This window comes from Pelecanus crispus, chromosome 17 (genome assembly GCF_030463565.1).
Source record: "Pelecanus crispus isolate bPelCri1 chromosome 17, bPelCri1.pri, whole genome shotgun sequence".
In the NCBI taxonomy this organism is placed as follows: domain Eukaryota; kingdom Metazoa; phylum Chordata; class Aves; order Pelecaniformes; family Pelecanidae; genus Pelecanus; species Pelecanus crispus.
The window spans coordinates 6,783,994-6,805,984 of record NC_134659.1 but is presented as its reverse complement, the minus strand read 5'-3'; the positions used below and the strand labels follow the sequence as shown (position 1 = coordinate 6,805,984).

Below are 21,991 nucleotides of genomic sequence, written 5' to 3'. Positions count from 1 at the left end.
CACCCCAGTCTCAGCTCTTTTCCGCAGGGTCACACATTCGGACTGCACGTAGACGCCCGAGGCAGACCAGGAACCTCCAGTCCTGCCTCCAGCACGCACGTCTCCAGGCAGCTCGAGCCTCAGTGGTGGGGCAGGGGCGCAGGGGAGGCCAAAGGGAGGATCCCCAGGGCGTGCCCGAAAAGGAGAGCAGTGCTGCAGCAGTACCAGGTTCCAAGATCACCGGCCCCTTGGGTTGATGCCAACGAGGGTGCGGCACGGCCAGTGGAGGTCAAAGCCTTTGACTGACCTCAAAGGTTTAAAGGTTTGAAGGTGAGTCCGAGCAGCTGATGCTTCAGACGAGCCAGCACCTCGGGGGAGCGATTCTTGGAACCAAGAGGCACTTAAACCAATTCTTAGTTTACCAATTTACTGCAGACTACGAGAGGAATCCTGACTACCCACCCCAGAACGTTATTCACATCAGCAAAAAGCACCAACCCCCCCCAAGCTTTGGTACAGTACAACAAAACAAGAGGGGCGTATTCTAGCTGTACTGGAGAGCTGCTGCTTTTCACACCGATATTCTATCATCCCTGATAATTCAAAGTAAGGCTGGAGGGACTGACCCCGACCACCACCCTTGGCAGCATGTTTGGTCCAAAACACTAGAGTAATTGTTCTGCTCCCTCCCACCCTGACATTGTCATTAAGTTACCCTAAAAGCTTAAAGTCAAAACAATAGCATACATAAATAAAATTCAAGAGTTGACATAGTAACTCCAGGCTTTAGGTACCAACTGTCCAAGAAATCAGAATACCAAAGCTTTGAAACGCGCTGAGCATTTGAGTTTTGCCAAGGGGGAAGGAAGGAAGAAGCTTTAAGTTTAAGCCTTCAGAGCATCGCTGAATCAGTAGATCAGTTCACAACCACCACAGTCTGTAGATGGGCACGTCTCTGTCCCAAAATAAACAAGTGCTTTGTCCTCTTAATGTCGAAGGTAGCCACCGATAGTTACAGAATGGATGCACAGGACCTTGACTCTGACCAGCAGGGAAATTTGGGACAACTGAGTGCAGATACTGCCAATTTCTACCAGTTCAACTGTGCTTTAAGACTCATTGCAAAGCCTCAGCTAGAAAAAGGATCACCTCCGGGTATCCAAAGAAATACAAAGTTTTAATTTTTTTTTTTGTTTTAAACCTTAAGACTATGAAGTTCAGCTGTCAATCATTTCAGAAAGTTCCAACAGGAGGTCATCCTCATCCTTCCCTGGGTCCAGGTCAATTTCTGCTTCCAGTTTGCCTCCTGAGATTTCCCAAATAAGCTTCTCAAAGTCATCATCTACAGATAAGGGTGCTTTCCCAGCCCCTGTGGAGCTCAGCCGGCGCGTCTTCGCTGCCACTTGTGGAGAAGCTGAAGTGGAGCTTGAGACCTCCGACTGTGGCACAGAGTCTGCCTGGCTTCCAATATGCAGTTCAGGACTTGGAAGAACAAGAAAGAGAGCAAATCAGTGTATGACATTCCTTAACCAGAGAGATGTTTTCTGCAAATCAGCTCTTAAAAAATGTACTTCATCCCTCCTACACCTCAACCTTACACAGGGATTGTTACTCAATTCACCTGGGGCTACTTTTAGAGTCCAATGTATCAGCAGGTACATTTTTCAGTTACTAAATCCAAAACACGGCACTATGCCAGCTACTAGGAAGAAAATTAACTCTATCCCAGCCAAAACCAGGACAGGGATTTGTCCGTGAAGACACGGCATGTGGGGTCTGGCAAAGAAGGTTCAATTTTTGCAGCCAGAGACACTTTGCCACCTTTACTAATTTGACTGTAAAAAGGTTAAGAAGTTAACCTCTGCAGTCATTCAGAAAACCCGAAGTCACTCAAAAGCTGTACCAACTTGCCACATTTTAAGAAAAGAATCTAAATAAGCATTCCTGCTAGCTTCTAGAAAATTATTTCAGATGACTTGTTCCTTTGTTGGATTTTGGCATTAATTATCTCAAAACTCTAGTTCTTCCACATGTGAAAAAACTTACGTTTCACGTGAAAGACACACTGATCAAGAAAAAGAACAAGTTGTGGTTGTTACCTGGTTTGGGGTTTTTCTCTCCCAGGTATGGAGACCAGGCTGTCCTCTGGCAAAGCAGGAACAACGGCCTAGGAAGAAGGAAGACAGTTTTTATGATACAAAGGTAAAAGACTTCTTAACAGATTCTTCCCCCACTGCTTTTCCTCCGGCATTGCTGAGCCTTAAGCAAAATACAGAACTAGGGCACTCCTGAAAAGTTGGTGTTCACTTGACGTTTAGTAATGACCTTGTGTCTTTATGAACACAGCATTAATGGACAAGATCCTTCACGCCACAGAGAAACCACAGCAGAGTATTATGTAAACACTGCCATTCGTCTAACCAAAAGCAGAAAGGTACTACAACCATCCTGTAGACCACTTCTGGATTTAAAAGGGAACAGAGACCTGTAGAACATTTCAGTTTTCCATCTTTCCTCCAAGAGGAGGGTAAAACCTGGGCATAAATTTTACCAGGGACCCACTACTGCCCCCGGCGCCGTCCTTACCACAGCTGCTTTTTTGGCTGAAGGCTCCTTCATGTCACCACCAGTGGTACTCAATGGCTTCACAGCCGCCACAGCCGAGGGGTGACTCTCAGCTGCCTTACGTTTCAGTGTCTGCTTTGTGGGGGAAGTGGCTTTCCCATCCAAAGGCTTCAGGCACACCTTAGATTTGGCTAGAGTAAAAGGAAGAGAGAACTGATAGTCATGCTCTGCTTCGGGGGGCGGGGGGGACACACCAAACCACCACAACCCAAAAAACTAACAGGTTCTCTTAACAGTCCCATAATCCTCCTATCTAAATGCATTTGACCAGCACAATTACACTGCCATTTCCCAGATTCTCAGCGGTATTTTTCCACATAGTAAACTCTGTTTACCAACAAGGCATAAAAATGAGCAAAGAAGTTACAGAAAGGAGCCAGTGTTACAATGTGAAAATTGTCATCTTCTGCCTTTCTTTCAAAGCACGACCTAAATAATTCTTTAACATACAGTCAACGCTTACTTTTAGCTTTTCTTTCCAGAAGTTGAGCTGCCTGTTTCCCTGGTGATACAGCAGCATCCTTTCCTGGGCTTTCAACCCCATCTTCCGCAGATTTCACCAATATCCTCTTTGCAGGCTGATAAGCTGACCCTGAAACCACAGTGGATTCAGGACTCCCTGATGCTGGAGTTTTATCCTTGATTGCTTTTTCAACAGGAGATGGCACAGCAGCTGCTTCCTTCTGAAGCTTCTCCTCTTGGCATTGTTTCAGTTGCCGCTTCTCCCTCATTATCTCTTCAAGGCTCTTCACTTGAACTTTAGAATTAGTTGCACTCTGATCAGAGGGCTAGAAAAAAAAACAAAAGAGGAGGACTGATAGGACAAAAATCTGTGGAGATTTCATTAAGAAAATCTGAGTGGCAATCCCTTCAAAATGGCTCCATGTGGAACAGAGCATGTTAATACCATTCAGATCTGACATTTTTTCCATAAAATGTTACCTGTGTTTTCATAAAATGTTTCCATGCTTTGCTATGGAAATACTGTTTCAAAAGCCTGCAATTGCCAACACAGCAAGCTTCTTTAATAGAGCAGAAGACTCTAGCTGTAATCTATTACATTCTTTTTAAGCAACAGAAAGTCGTACAAACTCCCCAATACAGCATTCACTGACAGACTGATTTTCTCTAATACAAAGCTCTAGCCTTTCCTATTAAAATACTTACCTCAGGATTTTATGATATCCTTCAAGTCTGACAGATAAAGTCACCGAGAACAACAACATTCCCTCCACATCAACCTCGCAGATTTTATCTGGTGCTAATAGGGTTTCTTATTCATTGTCAGGTATAATCAGATTAATTCAAAGCTTGAGGATTACAATGCTGTCTGGAAATGCTATTGAAAGTGACAGGACTTATGACTTCACTGCAGCGCTTACCAAATGCAGAAAGGCAGAAAGGTAGGAACACACTCAAACTGGGAGCGTGCAGCAAGTTACAAACAAAACATAACACAATTTATCAAAAACTATATGAATATATGTATGTCTTCACAAAGGACTCACCTCTGCAGGTGCAGAGACAGCTTTGGGAGAAGACTTGCTCAATTCCACTATCTTCTTTTCTTCTTTTCCAGGTGCTTTAAAATAGGCAAAAAAAAAAAAAAATCATTTTGTCAACAGCAGAAATAAAGAAACCTGGTTATCTCTGTTTCCTTGGTGGGTTTATATCCTCATGTCTAATAATGGGACAGAGGGAAAGGCTACAGTAGGCAATCCATGCAGCATTCGAGCTCCCTCTCCCTCAATCACACCATCTCTTTTCATGTGGCTTATATAATCTTAACAATGAGAACTTTAATATTCTGTCATTTTTGACAAAAACTGGTCCTCACATTAAGAGACATCAATAAGTGAAACAACATATATGCCAAAGAGGAAGGTAAACTTGAATTCAGCACAGGGAAAATCCCGTACCACAAACAGATGGCAGAAAAAACAGAAGAGAGAAATTAAGGCTACAAAGTTCCTCAATGAATGAGTTTTCCAGTGGAAGTACAGAAAACTGTCAAGTAATTAATGGAAAATAATATGGTTGCATATTCTGGCACTTTCTTGCCTTTTGACTTCGTAGCCTTGAACTCTTTTATACTCTAGTAAACACAGAAGGAAAAAGCAAAACAAATCCTGAGCAAACCAAATTTGCTTGATAGGGCAAGGCTTCACCAGGGCAGGTACCAAATCATCTTATTACCTATTAGCTTTGTGATCCGTAACAATCTCCTCCCTGCTGGGGCAGGCTCAGGTTGTGCTGGTGGAGTCGGCACATTTTCTCCGCTCTGCTGCATCCGCAGAGCTTTCTCCTGCTTGATTTCCTCCAAGGTTTTAATACGCACTTCTCCTGCTGCCTTGGCTTTACCTGCCGGCTCTGCCCGCTGCACTTTGCTGGGCACAGATGGAGCAAGTACGCTCTGCTTCTTGGGCTCACTCTCAACTTTTGTCTTGGTAGGAGACTCTTCTGTTTTTTGCTTCTCTTCTTCCAATCGCTTGTGTTTTTTTCCAGCCAGGGCTCCCGAGAAAGTTTTGATGCGAACTGCAGGGGAAGGTCTTGCCCCTGCGCTGGGATCTTCTGTTTTACAACGTCCTTCAGTCTGGGGTTTTCCTTGAGGTTCTCCTCGTCTCTGATTAGCTCTCTCAAGACGAATTTCCTCCAGTGTTTTCACATGGATCTCTCCTGTTGGCTTAGCAGCCTTCTCTGTCATCATCAAAAAAACAGAGAAGCACCAACATTTAAAGAGAGTCCAACAGTATTTAAAGTCTCCAAAATTTGTCACAGCACTAAGGAAAACTAGGTTTGAGTGTTCCCAAGAATGCATCTTAGGACAGTATCATTCCACATAATATTCTCCTCCTCCTTTAAGTCACTTGTATTTTGAAAACCAGTGCTATCCAGAGAGAGTTGCGACACAAAAAACATTAGTCTATTTTATCTTGTTGCTTTCTCAGACTGTGTCTCTCTGTTAGCATCTCACACTCTTGCTCCTGGCAATGGTTCTATTCTACTTGCGCGTAAGCATACTGCAGCTTCTGACGGTTCACAGCAGGAGCATGAAACCTTGATGAGGCACAAGTGGAAAACACACGCACCTAGAGCCAGATTTCTGACAGCCGCCATCAGGACAGCTTCAGCACTCGAGCAAGAGGAATCAGGCAGTTTTTTAAAAATAACTTTTAGGGCTGTATGGAAGTTCACGGAAAGAAAAAAAGAGGAAGGCATATTTAATATCCAGTTATTACCTGTCTCTGTACTGGTCTGCTCAGAGGGCAATCCTAGCCTCTCCTTCAGAGACTTGGGGACTTGAACTACAAGGCAGAACAGGAGAAGTTAGGGAGACTGCATAAATCTCAGTTTTGTGTTCACATTTCAAGATGAGACAGGAGATCACTTCACTGGGATTCAAAGTTACCTTGAGCCCTCAACCAACATGCAAAAAGAATCATTAGAAGGACAAACAGAAAGCCTAAACAGAAAAGCTGTGCATCAAATCCAGATGTCTGTTTAGCAGCTGTACCTCTCTTTGGTGCTTTGTCAGCATTCTCCAGAATCTCTATCTTCTTCCCCAGCCTTTCAGCAAGGTTGCGCTTTAGTGGAAGGACACTTTTACCAGCTTCAGAAAGACAGAAAACAAGAAATACTTTAAGAACATTTCTCTGGAGAAGGATTTTAGAACAGTCAGACACAAACTTCAATTATGCCAGGTATATTTTCTTACATTTGCCTTTCAGTTGCTAACAAAATTTGCCATTTCTGCAGTCAACACAGAACTCTAACAAAATGTATTTTCCTCCCGTGTACAGCAAAAATACCCTTAAATATAGTCATGTTTAGATGAGGGCACCCAAACAACAGCTCACAAAAAGCTCTTACCTATGGAGGCTTTCCGTTTTCCCAGTCTCTCGGCAAGATTCAGTCGAATCACGGGCTCCTCCCCTAAAACAAAGAATAATCTCCTTAGTGCACAGGAACCAGTACTCAGTAAAAACGCTGTCCTTCTAGCCCATGTCCCCCAAAAAGATGCTATTTTGGTAGCCAAACCACATAAACGAACAACTACGAGTCAAAGTAATTCTACATAGTTTTTGCCTTTAAAAGGAATTTGTGCAGATCTAAACACCACCATTTTACACAGACTCATATCACACTACTGCCCACAACTGCCACTGCCAGCCCCTTCAATGCTTCAAAAATTGCCTACTTTTATAATAAATACCCTCTGCTATAGGTCCTCCCTTTCATTACTCCTGTTTTTCAGTTATACCCTTATTTGCATACAGACACTTGTTTTGACATTAGCCTCTCTCTCTGCTGCTACTGCACTTAACCCAAACACTAATTCTGTCACATGCTGTCAACACATCAGCTCATTCACAAATCTCACTCAACTTCAGGAGCACAAAAGTCAAATTAAGCACACTTGAGAGTCTGTAGGATGGTGGTAATATATGATCAGCTATGGCTTCATGGCAGGCTGATAACAAAAACACTTCTTGATCTTTTATTGCAATACAACAAACTGAGCACCTACAAATGCTGTATCTTTCCAGTACAACCAGGGACTTTCAGCATAAAAGTTTTAATTAGAAAAAGCAGCACCAGCAGACTAACATGTCTGAATTATCTTAATTATTACTTAAGCTTTCAGTTTAGGAGCCACAGAATGGAAACAATAGTATTCACTATTACCTTGCTTTGTAGACAGAGTCACAGTTCTCACCACTGTCCGTACATTTTCCTTTTCTGGCACAGGAATAGTCCGAGATTGGAGCGGATGAACAGAAACTCCCGAAGGACCTTCTGATCAGAGCAAGCAAAACATAAGGAAGCTTAGGAAAAAAACCCAACCAAACAAAACAGAAGAACTATCACGAAGTCCAAAAACATTAGTTATTCACTACTGTCAAACATACAATGACCAGTGCATGCAAATAAGAGAGATGAGCGGTTCCTTCTGATTTGCCCTTGGAATTTCAACCTAGAATACCAGCTGCTTGAGTTTAAAAAAACAGGTTGCATGCCAAAATAGCTCAAGGCCCCCAGCTAAACATAGAAGTCTGTCCCTCAAGCAGCTCTCTGCTGCAATCATCTCCCAGTTTGAACCCAATAGTGCAAAAAACCTTCCTTTCTTTTGCAAATAATTGTATTCACCGATGCATAGCCAGCTATCCAGGTATTATCAGAAGGGGGGGGAAGAAAAAAAAAAAGAAAAAAAAAAAAGAAGGTGAACAGAAGGCAGAAGGGAAGGAAAGCAGGGGATATTAACTCATCACCTTGTTTTTTTGTTTTTTCCTTTAGTTTCTTCAATTTGATTTCTTCAAGTGTTTTTATTCCAAAATTTAAATTGTCATCTGAAAACACAAAATGGTTCATGAAACTGAGGCTTAAAGGCACATGCTGAAGAGCACAGATCCTCAAGCTTCTTACAGCTCAGAACCTTTCCAAAGTATTTCAAATAAACCCTGTCAACACTCCCCACAAGTAAGAGCAGCCACAGAACGGATAGTATGTTGGTAAGCAACTAGCACCTTTCTTCACCCCTCCTCCCACCCTTCAGGGTAAAACCTATAGTTTTAAGCATTTTAATCCATCTACACAGTATTAGATTCCTCTATCATTACACATGGCTTTCCACAATGTTTGAAAGGACACATTTGCAGGCATTTAAACTCCACTCTGTGGCTCTACTTTGTTCTACAGAAGGAAACAAGGAGGAGTCTACCTGTCTGACCCAAGGGACATATGACAGTATCAGACAGGAATGAGCTCATGGAAATAACCGACTCCACCCAGCTACCCTATGTTCTGTCATATTTTTAGAACATATTGCTTTTGAATTACTTGTCAAATTCTCCTTCCAATCCATCCTACTACAGCTGTCAGAATACCTTGTTTTGTGTTAGCATTGGATTTCCTAGTGGAAATTATCCGCAATCCATTATGGGCTTCTGTAGTTGGTTGCTGGACAGGTGTTTTAGTTTCATCTCCTTCTTCAGAAAGCTGGTCTGAAAGGCAAAAATAAACTTATTCAGTTATGCAGTAGGGATGAGACAAGATTTTTCATGTCTATGTAGCTCATACAATGACATTTCAGTCAATGTTTCATATTCTTTTTGTATTCTTAACCACAAATGTTTATAGAAGGATTTTTTTAAACAGCTGTATTGACTTGATGAACTCCTAAGAGAGCTATACCAGGAAAAAAACATATTTAGGACTCCAGACTCTCATCTATAGCGTTAACCACTACACAATTCAGGTATTCTGTGATTTATACAGTCACTTACAGCAGAAATGCCTTCAAGAAGTAAAAAATGCTCACCATCATCGTCTTCATCATCATCTGCAGCATTGATCACAACTGGAGGATGTGTGGGACTTGGGACATTTTCAGAGTTTTCCACTTTCATCACCCCCCTCAGCTGCGGAGAGGGATTTGACTGAACAGAAAGTTTGTTTTGCTGCAGTGACATCTGAGACATTTTCACATCATCTTCTGCAGACTCAGGTGGACTTGGAAGCGTAGCTAGAGGAAGAGGAGGATGATCTGTAATTTGGCCATTTAAAACTCTGACCCCAATGTGGCACTCACTGCGTAGATATGGTAGTTAAGGTAGACAACCCACCCAGCTACTGAATTTAGAGTCTCCTATTCCCCACCCCTGGTTACACTATGAACAATGGCTCCCCTTTGCACACAAGTCTCACCGTCCTACCACCCGGAAAGGATTAAATGAGGGGAAAGCAACCTGAAAGGCAACAATCACACAAAGCACAGAGAAGCTGAGCATGAAAGAAGAAATTAAATACCAGAATTACATTACGTTTAGCTGAGAGCCTACAACTGCAGGCTTCTCCCTGCACTCAAATGAACACTTACTTGATGTCTTCTACGGTGTTGTACCCACTTATAAGTAATATTCAAAATTATGTAATACTTAAAGAAAAAAGACCTAAGAAACTCACTTTTGCTTGGCGGTAAGAAGAGTCCATCAACATAACGTCCTTTCGTGTGATGAAAAGCACAGTTGGATTTCTGACAGCCTACTGGTTGATTCTCCCAGTAGCAAGGAATCTCACTGCGTTTTTTCTGAAGACAGAAAGAAAAGCTCATGGTAACATTCACCTTAAATTTGCAAAGAGACACAGTTCCACATCATGCCAGAGACAGGACTATTGCAGTGCAGCACTGAAACATCATTCCAAAGGTCAATTTATCACTAAAATAAAGTATTTCAGGGCATATACGCTAAGTTTGCATACGCTGTAACAACTACACATTATCTAGCTTTCCTACCATTCAGTCTGAGAAGACAGGCACTCTCGCACATCAGTTCAGGGAGGGTTAAACTAATGCAACTCAGGATTATTCAGAGGGAAAAATGTTTTAAATCGCCTTGGTCAAATTTATCTGAACTTCACTTTCAGAGCCTTAGCTCCTTCCCATCTTTTCTCTCCCTGCCCTGTACTATCCCAAGGGGTTAGAACACCGTTATCTGAAGGAATCCGGGACAGAAGAGACCCAGGCCACTATCAAACCTAGCCTTCAGGAGGTTAGTGCCCGCTGTTTACTACCACCCTGCTCCAGCACATTTAAGCAGTCTGATCAATGTGGTTGCTTTTGCCTCTCAAGAAAATAACGTCAGCACCTAATACAAAAATTTCTTGCCAAGATATACCCAAGACATTGATTTTTCTTTCCCCAACTTCCTCCTATCCCCCTTCCCAGTAACAGAAACCAGTATCATTTTATAGCAAGTAAAACCATCACATAAAAGCACATTCAGTCCACCTACAGCAATGAAAAATGCTTTCAGTGATTTAGTTTGAGAACACATCTTTAGGCGAACACTCACATCGATTTCCATGTGTCTGAATCTGCAGATATTCCTGAAACAGCGACCCTCCTGCCAGAGTGTGCAGACTGTTTCATTGCCCAGAGCAGCTTCACAGTGGCGGAAGGAACAGCTGTCTCCCTGTAACCAGAAGGAAATCAACAAAAAGGAAAATAAAATAGTACAGCCTAAAAAAAAAGTCCATGCTATCAGAAATGGAAGCAGAATCTAACTGCCTATTAAGTTACCAGAAATCTGTGTGTCTCCTCCTGCTCTTCCCCCTCCTCTCTTAAAAACTAAAAAGGGAAAAAAAAACCCAAAGCAAAAGAAACCCAAACATACCTTGTTACATGTGGAATAGAAATAGAAGTAGCAGTCATCTCCTTGGTTAGACATAATGGACAAATTCTTAGAACAAGCTCAGGTTCTAAGGGTTCACTCAACAGGGACTTCCTCCACTCTTGGCAAGAGCTGGCTTCACTCTTTCTTGGACTGAAAGTCTTCTACTGGCTTGGTCAGTGAAATCTTCTTTTTAAAAGTAACCCTGAAGAAAGGTGTAAGTGAAAAATAGTTAAGTAATAAGCATTTTTACAGCCACTTTCTGTTAGTCAAATTAGTCTCGAGGGGGGCAATGTCTTGAAATCAGCTGGTCACAAAAACTATCCTAATGCCAAGTCAAACTTCTGTAAAACTGCATGGGTTTTGTCAGCAAGCATTCTCTTCTGTGCCCTTAGTAATAGTTATAAGCCTTGGAGTACAGAAAAAACTACTGCGTGTGGCTGTAAGCCCCACAAGAGGAGAGTCACTTCTTAAAAAATTGGTCATACATTTGAGTTATCAGTCAATGACTAACTGCAGGTACTAAAAATTTCTATAAAATACACTGACATATTAAACATTATTTTCCAATCACCACAGATCTTCAAGTTCACATACCTGGACAACTTCAGCAAAGATATTGATCTTCAAAGACTTCCAGTTAACTTCTCCTGTAGGCCGAACCAACACTGAATCCGTGAATTAATAATAAAGGGGTAGAAAGAATTTTCCTCCTCACATTGCCAAGGGAACCTCTCATCCACAATTCAAACATAGGATGTGCTTTTAAACATCTTACAACTAATGGAGGAAGCAAGTCCATTTGAATACTGTCAGACTGGAGACAGCCAGGGTTAGTTAGCTCTTCAAAAAAAAAAAAAAAAAAACCAAAAAACCAACAAAAAAAACCCAGTGCATTTAAAGATGAACTTGTGATTCAAAGTGGCTGCAAAAATGAGGATCCATCTTCCACAGCCGGGCAATTTTAATTTTTTTTTTTTTTTTTAAATTTAAAATTCAGTAAGTTGCAATTTCTGGTCTTCAAGATCTCTTCACCTATTAAGAAAACACAAAAACCTTCCCCCATCTTTATTACCTGTACATCAAAAACATACTTGTGCGTATAAATACACAAATATGTATATACATACACATATGTGTTTATACACACACCAAGAGTGAGCAATAATAAAGTCAGCAAGAGTGAAAGTAAAAATTAGAAATTTTTGGCTATTTGCCACATAAGACTGCATAAAAAGTCTCTCATTTTGAGGGAATTGGCAAAAATGAAAGATCTACATAATATTTTGATGGATATGCCTTCGTGGCTGATGCTTTAAAACATGAGTGATTTGGGGGCCAGCACACAAATATGCATACGTATGAACATGCATACAGTATAAACATATCTATACACACAAGCGTGCACAGTATATGTTGTACGATATCCGTATCGAGAACAACTTTTAGCCCTGATCAGACACGTAGAGTTGCAATCAATTAACAGCAGGAAGACAGCAGATCAAGGGTACAGCAAGCTTTGAGAGGAAGGGAAATGCTCACTTTGCAAGTGGCATGGCTGCATGATACCAAGAATTTTGAATTATTTTGATTGTAGGACATAATTTGTTTTCTTTTTACATCAGAACAAATACTAGAAGTTTGCCATCACATGCTGTTCCCTAATCCATACAGCCATCGTTATCCGTTGCTGCGAGATCACAGAAGGTTTGAAAAGATGGCTTAGGTCCAATTCAACAGCTGATGATTTTTTGGTGCCACCAGAGCTGAAACTGATTTTATTTAGCCACAAGCAGTTTTGTTTTGTTTTTTTTTTTTATGTGAAGTCAGATACTTTGATTCTTATTTTTTTAAATATACTAAATGCCATAAAACCTGCAACCAGACCAGATAAAGTTCAAATTAAAGTGATTCTGAGCCCTTTCATTAAAATGCTGCACATTTCTGTGCAAAAGTATTTCTGTTTTGGACAAAACTGAATGAAATAGTTCTTACAAATTAATAATAAAAGGTTGGAACCTTTTACTCACACAAACACTAGTGAATTTTCCAGGGTATTTTTTTTTGGCAGGGAATTTTCCCAAATCTAAAATAAAGAGAGGAAAAGTTGGGTTCTCATATTAGTTATTGTTTTTTTGACTGCTTGACAAAGGGAATAAAAGCAGTAGTTAAGTGCAAGGTTTTCTTCCCTTCTTCAGTATCGGTGTGACTATTCACTTTTGACCTTTAGCACCTTCAAAAACAGACTTTGTGTCATACAGATTCCTATGCATCTACTTCTAAAATTACTGGTACTCCTTCAGGTAGAAGTTTGACAAGAAACATTTTCCCGTATGTGTTACCAATACCATCGATAGTTAAATTAAATTGCAAGCACGATTTTTTTTTCAGTTTGCACAAGCTTAAATAGATGGCAATTAAGGACCACTGCTTTGCTAAGCAGAGGCATTCAAATACAAATCAGAAGGAATTCATGGTCCAGAAGGCAGCACTTCTTTTCCCTAGGAAGTGAGACACACCTGTATAATGCAACATCACTATATCCACCACTACGGGGGGGGGGGGGGGGGGGGGGGGAAGAAATCCCCTCAGATTTAGCTCTTTTGAGTGCCCAAGCAGCTCAGCATTTTGTTTGTTGCCTTCCATATGCCTGAGCAGACTTCAAGAGCCGTTCAGAATTTGAATGGATCTTGTTTAAGGAATGGGAAAAAAAGCAAAACTTTAAAACAAAACAAAACCCCCCAAAAACCTCATAGTTCTAAACTCCATAAAAGTCCTTTCATTTTAAAAAAGGTTAAAAAAAAAAAAAAAACACCCAACGTTTTTGAGCTAAAAAAAAACCTGCTATCAGTTAAGATGGCAATCTGAGTGCTAAACAGAAATCAACGGAACTAACCCCTGAAAGCCTGAATAAAAATGAGTAACTCTGGTGCACTCAGCAGGTCTCTGATGGAAGTTGATAAGAATTTTAAACACTTCTTTTTTTTTTCTCCAGAACTCTAGTAAAGTTTTTAAGAGATTTTGAATTCATTTTGTAAAAAAATAATAATAATATTAAAAAAAATTACAGATGCAGTAGCTAGGGGTCAGGAAAAACATGCCAAGTGCCATAAACTTTATCTTTGCTAAGGGAAGACAAACAGCACAATGAAAGTCTGTCTAGTTTGTTTTACAAGCTTGTCTTTCCTGATCCTGAAGAAACAGCCCTATTCCCTGGCCTAACTTTCCAGCTTGCTGACCTGCCTTTGCCCTGTACCGAAGAGCAAGAAGGGAACAAAAGTTTTTTGCACCCCAACAAATGCATGAGAGAAGTATTATCGCACCTACCTATGGCTCCTTTTTGGTTATAAAGCACAAAGTATTTCACTTGGACAGTCTCTCTTGCTGCTCTGCTTTATGCCTTTAATTTCTTACAAAAATATTAAAGATGCTTAAACACCCCTAAATACCAGTAGGATGACAAGGAAAGAAGAGCAGCAGGCACTCCATGTTCTAATCCCCCTTGTCAGCCCGTCAGCATTACCCCAGCTGCAAAGCAGCCGCTGCTGATTTACCTGCTTGTTACCGCACCGCACAGGCTGGGTGTGCGGCGTGCGCTAGGCGTCACAATTTACATATGGAACACCGCGTTATGATGCATACGTAAACCACACATCTTCGCGTCGTCTGAAGCACATTAGAACCTCTTGCTAACACGTCTCATTCCCTCTATGAAAACCTAAAGCTAAGCGGTCCCAAGCTGAAGCAGAATAGTTATAATTTCTAGTCTTTACATTTCTTTTAGTCAATTCTAGCTGTTACATGCTGTCTAAACCTGGACTGGGGATATGTGCTGAGACTGGGCGTTACAGCGCTCAAGACCGACTCAGAATAAAGACTGCAAGGTTGCCAGCCCAGGAGCAAAGGTTAAAGCAGATGATCGTCTCAGCTTCCTCCACCAGCGAGTCAAGAGTCACCTTTCATCGTGATCTATGAGAGTCAGAGCCACGAGTTACCACAGCCACGAGGCACAGCTGCCCCTTGCTGGCTGGAGCAACTCTGTTTGAAGATGTGCCACTTCAGGGACCTGAATTAAGACGTTCTTCCTTAAGATGCGAGGCAAATCAATCTGTTCCTGAACGGGCTGATAGGCCTGGTGTTTCTGTAACTGTCAAAGAATAACCCTGTACTGAAGCACTCATCAGATCAGACACTGCTTCAGTACAGATCTGTCTTTAGCTTGACCCATCAAGATGCAGGAGAAGGAATTCTTCAAAGCAACCTTTAAAACAGGGATCTAGTAAAGTGGCCAAGACAAAGCATTCAGATTTGAGCGCACCACTCTACAGAAAATCAGTTTCAAGCCTAAGATATTTCACCCATCTTGCAGTTCAGGAGTGACAGTGACACCTTTGATTTGAAAGTCTTTCCCCGTGCTCTGGAAAGCCAGAAGGATGTGACCGATGGCAGAACTTGACTAAGAACTGCAGTTCCCCACTGGCCTCTACCTGCAGGCCAAGAATCTTGCACCTATCAGGCATCTGGGGCCACTGGAATGAGCTGAGAATAGTCCCATTCTCCCTCCCAGGCAGACGCTGCTCGACCTTCTGCTGTTTTAAACTCACTTTAACATATAAAAGGTGGAGAGGGGTTCACTGAGCAGCTATTTCCTGCTTCAAGTGATCCTGTGGAAGATGGTTTGAATGCTGGAGTTCCTGAAGAATTTGATGGGCCTCAGCAGAATGAGCAAGCAAATCTCTTAAGCATCTGCTAACCTGTTCACATCGCTCCTATGCTCAAAGTCCTGAATCACTGATTTTAAAATATAAGTAAAACATGGCAGCTGGCACCTAGCACTGCACACACAGCGTCAGCAGTGCTGTCAGAAGCTGGAAAGCCAGGGGTGAGGCAATTAAGGGAAAGCCACACATCAATTTGGTAATTTGGTTCTTGTAGGACACTTCCTACTACAGAAGTTTTAGCAAAGCCAGTGGGAGGGAGCTGCCTGTTTTCTAAAAGGGGTCTTGGGCTGGTGCAGCGTATCCAAAGATATCCTTGGGCCACCACTGCCAAGTGCATTCAGAGTCATTCAGAGTCATTCAGAGTCCACATATCAACAGTTAAATGTGTATTTTTGTGTTGTGCTTTCTCCAAAGCTATGAAAAATTTTTCTTTTACAATGCTGTATAGTCACGTGTTATAGATGGGAACTGTCTGGTGCCACAATCTGTATGAACTTCTAATAAGCTGGCATTGAAAAAAAGTGTCTTCAGTAATCAATATTTAAGTTCATTCTCGTATCTGAGTTTCTTCACCGCAGTACGCAGTTGAGAGTCCGAGTCCCATGGTTAAGATTTATGTCCCTTCTCCAACCAAGCACCTGCTCAGTAGGCAAAATGGAATAGGAACACCCAAGCCTGAAGAAGTTAAACCACAACTGGCTCTAAGCCTATCTGTTGAAAAGAAATAGCTCAATACAGGACCTTCATGGGGGAAAAAATTCATGTGGAACAGTAGAAACATCCAGAAGTGCTTCCCAAGCTTCAGGCTACCAACAGCACCATCAGATTCAGGTCCTGGCCCAGCGTGCAGGATGCGTGGTCTGCAAGTGTTGCTGCAACATGAACTGCCAAGGTGAGTCCCTGCCCTGCCCAACACACTTTTTAAACATTGCAAGGAGTGTGCCAGGTATACCAAGGGTCAGCTGAGAAGTTCCAGACAACAGATGTGTTTGTCCTAATTTCTGGCATCAAAAGGCTTTTGACAGTATTGCTTCCATGAAGAAAACTCCTATCTTCTCCAGATGCTCCAGGATCCGCTATTGCTGCAGCTGCAACAGCTACACTGGTACAACCCACATCTATGGCAAATCTCTTTGACGGTTCTTTACCCAGGCACATTTGCAGTCTGCTCTTCCTCTTCCAGCCGAAAAACCAACCCGCTGGCTCTGCCACACTGTCACTGCCAACGTAAGAGCTGAGAACGTACGTCAAACTCCCGCTGCTCAAACTGCTGTCTGGGGACATGGCTGAGAGACACACGTTCAGGCATCTACACCCTCCCTACAGCGCTTACAGCTGACACAGCTGGCTGTTAGCCACAGCCCAATGTACACAATGCTCTGCTTGGAGATGTCACCAAAGAGTCAGTGTCCCCAGATGAGTACCTGGCTTGCCATGGTTGATTTTTTTTTTTTTTTAAACCATATGCTGGGTATGGCACACCTGGTGAACCATGGATCCGAAGTTCCACCCAAGGAAAGTCTTTGCTCTTCTTCAGACAACAGTGCCTGCTTTAACATGCTGCGTTCAATAAAGCAGCTCTCTCCATCTTGCTCAGTGACAGCAGGCATGACTGCAGCACACACAGGTGTAGCAGTATCTGCAGGTCCCAAACCCTTAACAAATTTTTAGATAGCACCAATTTTTTTATGTAGTGGCTCTCCCTTAATGCATAACCCCTTCTCTTCCATACTTTTAGTGGGTGGCTCTCCTCTACTGTTCTCTCTGTCCACCATCTTTTCCTCCTCAATGTCCCATTGAGGGAATCAATTCCAAACTAAGGGGACTGCTAAAGCTGCTACGTCTACTCTTGGGTGAGACAGGCACACTTACGGAAAAGACACTCATTCTTTTTCTATTTCTGAAATCAATGTCGGGGCCTGGCAGCAATTTACTGTGACGATTCGCCTTCCTCACTGAAATGTTTTATTAAATCTCAAAAAGAGCCAATTTCCCCCGGAAGCAGCCATTTGGAAGGGTGCCATTTTAGATGAGAAGCAACAGCAAGAGGAAGTTTTCTCTAGACTAGCTTTCCTCCTGAAAATCCTGGCCATCCAGCAACAAATTCAGCCTATCTGTTCAGCCTGATCAGTTTAATGTGTGTCCAATTCAACCACGTGCCACAGTAGTGGTTCTGATATCGTTTCAAAATCCTCTATCCCCAGGAGATCTCCTTTTTTACAATCAAATAACACAGTGTCTTATTTTCAAAGTATGGCCCAGAGCTCAATCTCCGAGTGCAGCATGCACCCCAAAGCACCACTTCTGGGAACAATCTGTAGGCTCCACATACTGATCCTGCAATGGTAAAAATCACTTTTGCACTCTCATTATAAACATCAATGTAAGAAAACAGAAACCTCTTAGATCCAATTCTTAAGAAACAAAAACAAACGTCACCCAATTGGGTTGCTTTAAACAACCTAAAGGAGAAATTAAGATGACAAGCGGGTGCATCCAGAGTTAGTCAGATCCTGAAGGCAGTTCCTTTGGGGAATGGAGGAGCAATTTGTCAGATGACTACATTACAGCACGCCCCTTATACGCATTGCTACAAAAGGAAGACACAAGGTTTTAACCGAAAATAACGCATACTCATAAGGCACCTGCACTGGGATGTTCCATTTGCCCAACCGAACCTCTCCAGAGCCTGCCCAAGGGTTCCGTTTCCCCGGGAGACCACCGGGAGCGGGACGCGGCGGGGGACACACACGGAGGCGGGGAAGAGCCCGCAGCCGAGCCCTCCAGAAGGGCTAACGGCCGAGGAAGGGCAGGGGCGGGGAACGGGAGGGCTGCCCCGGGCTGCAGCCCTCTGAGCCGGGGGAGAGGGGACCTCGGGCCTACCTCGGGCAGCGGCTCCCTCTCCCTGAAGTCCCGGGGCGCTGAGGCCGGGGAGAACACCTCACCCCCACCACCGCTGCCGGAGGGCCCGCACTGCCCCAGGGACCCCCGCGGCCTCCCCTGCCAGCCCCAGCGGCTACGGACACCCCGGTGGGGAGGGCTCGGGGACGCGGCCTGGGCCGCCTGCCCCGCCGGGCGCGGGGGACGCGGCCTGCTTCCCCGGAGGGGACCCGGGCCTGGCGAGAGGCCATTCCCCCGCCCCTGCGGCCCACGAACGGCTCTAGTTACCGGCGAGCAGGGACTTTACCGAACCCCAGGGGGCCGCCGCCGCCGCCGCGTCGCCTCGATCCGCCGCGGCCGCTGCTCAGGCCGTCTCCTTCCCCACTGCCAGCCTCAAAGATGGCGCCTAACATACGGGCAACCTCAGCTCGCCCGTTGCTAAGATGGCGGGCGGAACGGCTTCACCCATGGCCCACTTCCGTCCGTTGAAACCGGCGGGGGCGGGGCTCCGCGCAGGCGCAGCGGGCGGGCGGCACCGCCCACCGGGATGACAAAAGCGGGGCGGGCGGGGCCCGTAAACAAAGCGGGGCGGGCGGGGCCCGTAAACAAAGCGGGGCGGGCGGCTTTTCTGCCCTTCACTCCTCAGGGGGGTCCCGCCAGCGCCTCCAAGCCCGGACAAAGCCCTTCCCTTCAGCGCGGGGCGAGCAGGGGAGTGCCCCCTTCCCGGCCGCCTCCGCCCCGGCCGCGGTGTCCCACGCCCGCCTTTCTGTCAGGGCATGCCCCCCGCCTGCCATGGTGCCAGGCCTCAGCCCCGGAGGTGGCCGTCCCCTCCCGGGCGCTGCCTCAGGGTTACGCTTTCCGAGCTGGAAGCTCTTTCACACTTTCAGTCTGGTTTCCCGGGCCGGCAGGCGCTTGCCCTGGGCCTTCGGGCTGTGCTGCGCCCCGGGGAGGGAGGCCTGGGCCTGGCGGGGTGATTTGGGCAGCAGCCGTTTCTCTGTCAGGGCAGCACGGGCCTGCTGAGGCATCACGGCAGATCACGCACCTAAACCTGCCTCCCTCCGCTTTTCCGATCTCCGTCCACTGCCGTGTCCTGCTTGCCCTGCTTTGGCCCTGCCGCAGTGCTGAACAGCCACCTCGGCAGCTGGAGCAGCGTCCGCCCTCGGGGAGAGGGTGCTGGGGCCAGCCCCGCTGCGCGGGTGCAGCCATTTTCCCCATTAAATGACTAAAAGTCCTCTGATTTGTTTCTTTCTTTGCATCGTGCCCGGACTAGGTTTAAGAAAAGAAGCGGTTGTGGCAGTGCTGTTTAATTAAGAGCTGGAGGACGCTGTCAGTACAGACACTTCCCAAAAAAGCAGGAAAGAGGGTGACGCTGCACAGTAAAGCTTTTACGCCCTGTTCGTATCACTTGGCATCAGCTCCAAGGGCCGGACCCTCGGCTGCCACAGTTTAGATTGACCTTCCTCACAGCCAGCCTTCCCCAGCTTGATTTTCTCATCACGGCTTCGCCCTGGAGTTATTAAAGACACAGAGAAGCAACAGCCTCTCCACCGAAGCCGGGGAGCTGAACAGCTCCAGTGCAGTCAGCCTGCTTGGGAACGAGAGCGTTTCAGAGGCCAGTTGCTTTTATTTCCCGTCGTCCTTCTTGTCTGAGCAAAGTGCCTCTATGGAGGCAAAATAGTCTCAGTACAGAGGCGGGGTGCAGCTCAGAGGTGGAGATCACACTCTCGCCCACGCAACACCTTAGAGGCACCGCAGACACGGCATCAGGGAAGGGGACAAGGGAGGATCTTTGCTCAAGGGCGGCTCGACGCATAGCCCAGGAGCACTGGCCCGGATGGTATTTGACAAGCAATTCTGGGCTTTGCTTGGAGATGGAAGAAGCCATGCCTGAGCCGAAGTGCTGGGCGCAGCCAGCCAGCCTCCGCCTCTCAACAGCGAGGCTCACGCAGAGAGAAAACCCGCGCTAAGAGGTGCTTTTGCAGTGGTGGGGTTGCTTTTGATCCCCATCCCTCTTTCCACCCCGCAGGCCCCGCTTTCACGCTCCGGCTTGCTCCGACGGGAAGCCCAGCCACTCATCCAGCGCTAGGAGAGGATGCGGGATTGATTTCGCAAGCTGGTGGACACACGGAGGACGTCAACAGTTACATGTGGGCACATTTTATTCTCTGGATGCACTTGCGCATTGTTTCTGCTCAACAGCCAAAGCTTTATTGATTCAAAACCATTCCCCTTCTCCCCCACCCCCAGCACGCTTTATTTTTTTTTGCTATGTACCCCCTTTCCCACCCCTCAACCATTTGTCCGCTTCCACTTTGAGTATTATCTCTGCTTGGAGTCTGTTTTCTCAAAAGAAGCCAACTGACAATTCATTCAAAAATTTTTTTCTCCCAAGAACCATATAAATTACATGCAAAACATTGTACATAGAGATTAATATCAAAATGCAATACAGATCAGGTGCACTTTAAGCTGGACTCTAGGATATGGCAAACACACCAGGGTACATATTGCTTTGAAACCACCATTTTTTTTTTAATGTCATGCATACCACATAATATTCAGTCGTTTGTTTTGTATTTTTCTGTTTTTATACAAAAATACCAGTGCTTATTATACTTAGTTACTGGAAAAGAAAAACTCAGATCTGCGTGCCCTCTTCAAAAGAAAGTTTTGTTGTGAGAGCATTGGATAAATATATATACACACACAACTGTTGGTTTAATACTGTATATATATTTATTTATTTAAGGGGAGGAAATAAACTAAAGGCAGTTTTAGCCATGGGCTTTGCTGGATGAAAATTTTATTATTTTTTGTTGAGCAGGAGGGTATCAGAGGCAGGACAGCCAGACATCTGCCAGTCTTGGTGGCAGGGGACAGCCTTGGCACAGAGGTGCCGGAGAGGAACAGCCGGGTGCCAAGAAAAACGCTGGCGTTGCCCCGCAGCCTCGCTGTTTGGGGCAGGAGCAGGAGAGCAGCGCTCCCACCTCGCCGTGCCCCGCCGGGGAGAGCTGCATTTGCAGGAGGGAGTTTTACAGGTTGCATGCTCCACGGGTCGATGGACTTGGAGGAGCTGGACCCGGCTGTGAGGAGCGATGGCAGGCAGGTACATGTGTCCTTCCCCCGAGAGGTACAAAAGCCTGCAGGGACTCTTCTTTAAGGTGCTTGGTCCCTGCAGTCATGGAGGGCAAGAGGAGTTGGCAATGGCATCTCGGAGATGCCCTCCCTGGATCTGGGATGGGGCTTTTCCATTCACCCCAACGTCACATCACCCCGAGAAGCATTTCTAAAGAGGCTGAGCACTACAGGACATCTACTCCTCAGCTGGGGAAAGCCAAAGGCTGCCCATGCTAAAATTTGGTTTAGTTTTTTTCCTTCTTGAGATCGTTTGAAAATTTTCCTCAAAGCTTATTGCACAAAACCTTTGAAAATTAAGTATAACCCCTGTGCAAATCAAAGGAAACCTTATCACGTAATGCAGATGCCTAAAAATGCCTGTTCAGCAATGCACACAGGACGTGGTGTAATGTCTTTGGTACCAATCTGCCAATTTATTTAACAGAAAACCACCACCACCACCAGAGACCCTACTGTTATTAAGAACTGGATGCAAAA

General features: G+C 44.8%; 1 protein-coding gene across 4 annotated transcripts; it reads right to left on the bottom strand.

The window, feature by feature from the left end:
* Positions 1–322: 322 nt before the first annotated feature.
* ZC3H11A (zinc finger CCCH-type containing 11A) lies at positions 323–18,683 on the bottom strand. 4 transcript variants are annotated; one of them, XM_075722594.1, is made up of 18 exons: positions 18,665–18,683; positions 11,373–11,425; positions 10,779–10,980; positions 10,458–10,577; positions 9,568–9,691; positions 8,924–9,127; positions 8,490–8,606; positions 7,875–7,952; positions 7,291–7,401; positions 6,475–6,537; positions 6,119–6,214; positions 5,844–5,909; positions 4,801–5,301; positions 4,113–4,186; positions 3,068–3,392; positions 2,566–2,735; positions 2,079–2,146; positions 323–1,461 (listed from the first exon to the last, which is right to left on the bottom strand). In XM_075722594.1, exons 3-18 carry the CDS (start codon positions 10,830–10,832, stop codon positions 1,197–1,199), a joined length of 2,436 nt encoding a protein of 811 aa, XP_075578709.1. In that variant the 5' UTR covers positions 10,833–10,980; positions 11,373–11,425; positions 18,665–18,683; the 3' UTR covers positions 323–1,196. The 4 variants fall into 4 exon arrangements, with proteins under 4 accessions (XP_075578709.1, XP_075578707.1, XP_075578708.1 ...); XM_075722592.1 differs by having other exon boundaries at positions 11,373–12,861; positions 18,665–18,679; XM_075722593.1 differs by lacking the exon at positions 18,665–18,683 and adding an exon at positions 12,806–13,328.
* Positions 18,684–21,991: the final 3,308 nt, after the last annotated feature.